This window comes from Notothenia coriiceps, unplaced genomic scaffold, assembly GCF_000735185.1.
Source record: "Notothenia coriiceps isolate Sejong01 unplaced genomic scaffold, NC01 NC01_scaffold00004518, whole genome shotgun sequence".
In the NCBI taxonomy this organism is placed as follows: domain Eukaryota; kingdom Metazoa; phylum Chordata; class Actinopteri; order Perciformes; family Nototheniidae; genus Notothenia; species Notothenia coriiceps.
In genome coordinates this window covers 5,663-10,373 of record NW_011337219.1, presented here as the reverse complement: position 1 = coordinate 10,373, position 4,711 = coordinate 5,663, and the positions used below count along the sequence as shown (strand labels likewise).

The 4,711-nt window shown below is 40.2% G+C and overlaps 1 protein-coding gene across 1 annotated transcript; it reads right to left on the bottom strand.

Moving 5' to 3' along the window:
* Positions 1 to 749: 749 nt before the first annotated feature.
* On the bottom strand, positions 750 to 4,443 carry LOC104942446 (protein lin-28 homolog B-like; the record flags this gene model as incomplete). Its single annotated transcript, XM_010767667.1, has 2 exons — positions 750 to 1,076; positions 4,212 to 4,443. Coding segments are annotated over 2 exons (530 nt in total), but the record flags the coding sequence as incomplete, so codon positions are not given.
* Positions 4,444 to 4,711: the final 268 nt, after the last annotated feature.

Here is a 4,711-nt window from a genome sequence, read left to right as displayed (position 1 = left end):
CAGAGAGGCTTTGTTTCGGAGCACAACACACGCATACCAACACACACTCTTTTCCCCTCTCTCAGTCGTGCGTGTGCATGCACAAACACACTGTGACAATCAGTCGGTCCGGTCTATTTCGTGAAAAGGGAGAGTTTGGAAGTGAGTGTTTAAAGATTTATAAGAATGTGTTCAGCAGCTCATCTTCTTTTAAAAGCGCCCTCTGAAAAGGGTCCCTACAGATCTTCACAAACTAAGCTAACAATCCTGGGGGTCTGGATTATCACTTAGAGGGTCTGGAGCTTCTCAAAGTCTTAGAAATGAGCTACCGTGTGTGCAGCATGATTTTCAGGCCTACAGGATAGAAATTGGAGGCTTTCAATCAACGACATGTGTGAGGGAAAAAGCCAACACCTAGGTCCGAGGAGAAGAAAGAAAAAACACAAGATTCATACCACGTTGTTTCACTCTTGAGCTGCACTGATTGAAACAAGAAAAACAGTCGATCCCTGCAGTCACCATTCCAGCGGTGGTTGCCATAGCTGCACCAGATGACTGCAAGTCAGTCACACACATTCACGCATGTCTGTACCCCGTGGATCGTTGCCATAGCTGCGCTGGTTAGAAAAATAAAAAAATGACATTAAAAGTAAAGAAATCAAGACCTCCCAATTTTTTTTTTTCACAGGTGTGAGGTAGATGAGGGGGTGGGGGTGGGGGGGGCTTCAGGTATCCTTGATTGAGGGGAGACATGAGGGTCAGGGGTCAGCGGTGAGCGGCACACCTCTCTGGGCTGTCTTCAGGACTTCCTCCACCTCTGGGTCCGGGGGCCGCGGGGAGGCTGGGGCTCCTCGGGGGAGGAGGAGGACCCCTCGAGGGGAGACGAGCCCGAGCGCTCCTCCTCCTCCGGCGGGCCGAGGAAGGGCCCCGTAGAGGTAGACACATTTTGGTCCTGAGAACCTGAGGCGGGGGCCAGCGCCTTGTGGGGGCACTGGGCCACCATGTGCGTGATGCTCTGGCAGTAGTGGCATTTCTTTGGCTGGGGGGGCAGGCCACACTCCTTGGCATGGTGATCCAGACCTCCACAGTTATAACAGCTGCAGAAAGACAGAGAACACAGGATTAACAATAACCCGTACATGTGCAATACGTATCATTTATTATACACACAAAGATATTCACTTTATTTGTTGTATGTTGTCTATTCTGAATGTTTTGATGGCACCTTAAATGAGTAGCTTTACTCTTCTTGTTGTACTTGTATAATGAAAGTAAATGCTTATAATTCTAATAACATTTTATCCACCGCAATAAAGAGTACAAAGTACTTCATCACATTATGAAATAGTAAATGTACTGTATGTATACACAGGTGTCCCTTAGGAGAGATACACACACATTGAAAACATGTATGTTCAGTATCTTGCCTTTGGACACTTCTACCACAGCTGCCCAGGAATTTGTAAGTATGTATATGTTTATAATTACACTTTCATTACTTATTTATTCAGTATTTGTACGGAAAATGTTCTAACAAAATCAAAACATTATTCTATTAAAAAAAAGAAAAAAGTATATCCTCATTAAACACCAGCGCTGCGGAGTTGAAACACCGGCTCCAACTAGGATTTAACACTAGATGGCAGCATAACACATAGTATGGCTCCGGATCAAATGTGACGAGCACTCGGTGGCGTTCACATCGATACTGCTTTATTACATTTGACAGAAAGCAATTGGGTGCTAGAAAGATTTTAAAAAATAATAAAGCGTAGGCCAAAAGATTAAAGCCAAAAAGGATGCCACCAAATGAACCACATCAAATCAAATGGAGTGTTGGCTCTTTAATACATTAGATGCTTGTATTCTTAAGAATGAAGTATTCTTTGTATATTTAAGCGCTTTGAGCACCAGGAAAAGCGCTCTATAAATCACATGTATTATTATTATTATTATTCTTCAAGGCTTGATTTCTCATTTCACGGTTTAATGTCTGTTCCTTGTTAACCTGATGCTCAACACTTCTCTGTCCATAAAGTCTTAACCAGGTGATTCATTCAGTGTTTTGAATTCTATAATAGCACACAGTGTAACACTCTCCCGTGTGGTGATTTGAAACAGAGTCATGCTGTCTTTAGGTAGAACATGAAAGCAGTACATGATCACGAAACAATGGTTCACTATCAACGTTTTAAGTATTGAATCTAGTTTCACAGCCAATTAACAAAATGAGCTTTTGAGTCAAATGCTGCCACTTCACCAGAAAACAAATGCTGCCAGGACTTTCCAAAGAAGGCGGTTTCAGTCCTGATTGCTTTGGAAGGAGGCTGGATTATGTCCAGAGAGAATTGAACAATTATCCACATGGACAGATGGATGGATATTTCTGATGATTATGTTTGCAATGCCTCTTAATTAAAGCATTACATTGATATACCATGAATAAGTCACACAAGTGCTTCTAACCTGGTTCATAAGAGTATGAATACAAAATACTTTCAATAGCATGGTTTAAATGAATAATCAAACATCAGATTAAGATGTTTTTAACAATGATGAAGTAGTATATTTATATTTAATATTCTATTTTGAGGTTTACTGTTCATTTATAAAAAAACAGCTTTAGCTCAGCTGAATTAAATCAAAGGCTTTCAAATAGAAATGCTTTACATTTACAGAAAATGATTTGCCCAAAAATCTATTTCATATTTTAGAAAAACTGAAATAAAGAAGTTGTCAGTTTTTTTATCAATAAAGAATCAATACGGTATTCTTTAAAGAAACTATTTTGAAAATATTATCGTCTTTAAAACCTTGTATTTATTGTGAATAATTAATCTAAACATGAATTAATATTTGTATTATTATTATTATTATTATTATTAGGAAACCACCTCTGATACCACCCCACCATAACCAAGATAATAAGAAAATGGAGAAATAAAGCATTTAATTGAACAGTTATGTGTTTGATTTAAATTGAGATCTTTATTTAGTAAACTGTGTTTGAAAAAAAAAAAATGGTTTACTATTTCCACAAAAACGTGACATTTCAACACAAGTCTCACATCGAAACATCTTTAAGAGAGTTAAAGGACCTCAGTGTAAAGGGTGGACTACAGAACGTTGGGTTGCACCGCAGGGTGACCAGCAGGGGTCAGAGCAGCTAACCGCTCGCTCTGAGCGCTCACAAAGACCCGATGACATCACAGACGTCTACCTGCCATCTCTGAATCCAACACCACCTTAGCAGCAGGTAGAGACACTTGACCTAACACTGGATCAATTATCCCAAATAAACTGAATTATTCAGCTGTGTAAAACAATAAGGGAGCCTTCCCTCAGATACGGTTTCCCTTTTTCTAACAAAAGCTTTTTCTTTTCACACCTTAGAAACAGGGCGACTCAGGGCTGCAGCAGCTGTGATGCAGCACAAAGAGTAGCAGAGATGGACTTTTAAATGCAAATGCAGCCTTAGAGTGGTCATGTGATGTGTTCCCGCAAACGTATCCAGCATATACAGCACTTCCTGGCAGCGCTTGCTAAACATGACTCCCTGTCAACAGGAGGACGGGGAAATCAGCCTCTCGTGTTAAAACCACCAGGCGTTTTCAAGGAGCTCTATTTTGCTCGCTCTGACAGATTTTTAGCAAAGTGTCCTTCAGGATTTTACTGAGGACAAAACAATTGATTGAGCTAGTGCCGCATTGAGATGCATATTAGCCCAATCCATCCCTGTGCTAACGCCGCCTCTAAAGTAAAAGCTGGCAAATTGATTTAAAATAGCGGCAAAGGCAGGCAAAGTGCCCTATTCAATTCCTTATTATGGTGCACAATAACCATAGCAACAGACATGTACTCGGGCAGATTGAATAGATTTAATCTATAATCTCAGCCCACTCACAAATAGCTCACTGCAGTGAGATGTACATATAGCATATGTCTCCTTCTGCTATAGGCAGCCGTGATTTCTAAATGCAGGCTGCCAACGGTCACATATATTCAGTTTGCTTTAAATGAAACATTACATTACTGCTGACTCACAACACATAGGATAGGGCTGCACACTATTTCATTTTCTTACTGTCAAGATATCAATGAACGCAGAAAAAAAGAAAAAAAATCTCGAAAGACTGCACGCACTTAAAATATGCCTTTCATTGTTTTATAGGTGTGTTCAGTTTAATGAACAATTTGATGTTGTTGGAAATAATACTAATTAAATCACTCACCGGTCTCCCTTTGGTTTGCGTTTCTGGAGTGGGACCTTGGCTTTGGGTCTCCTCTCGCTGCCTGCGCAGGGCCCCCCCCTAGGCCCGTTCACCCGCAGGGACTCCAGGCCCTTGGAGCATTTCTTATAGGTGAACTCCACCTGCTCTCCCTCCTTTAAGCTGCGGAAACCCTCCATCAGCAGTTTGCTCTGTCGGGAGAGAAAAGCAATTATCAGTTTAAAAGATGTAGGCGCTTATAGCTCAATGTATTCTTTGAAAACATGATAAAAATCCAGCAATACACAAGGGTCTAAATGATATCAGGTGGTGTCTGGTTTGATGTAGGATACAAGTATAATATGATAGTGCTCATGTTACTTCAATTTGCTCTAATTTCAGTATAAAAGCATGAAGTTACACCTGTTTCTGTGGAGATAATTGATAATATATCATTTCATATAACAATAATTATGATTGGATATATCATTTTTACAAGATATATATGATTTTGTAATACAAAT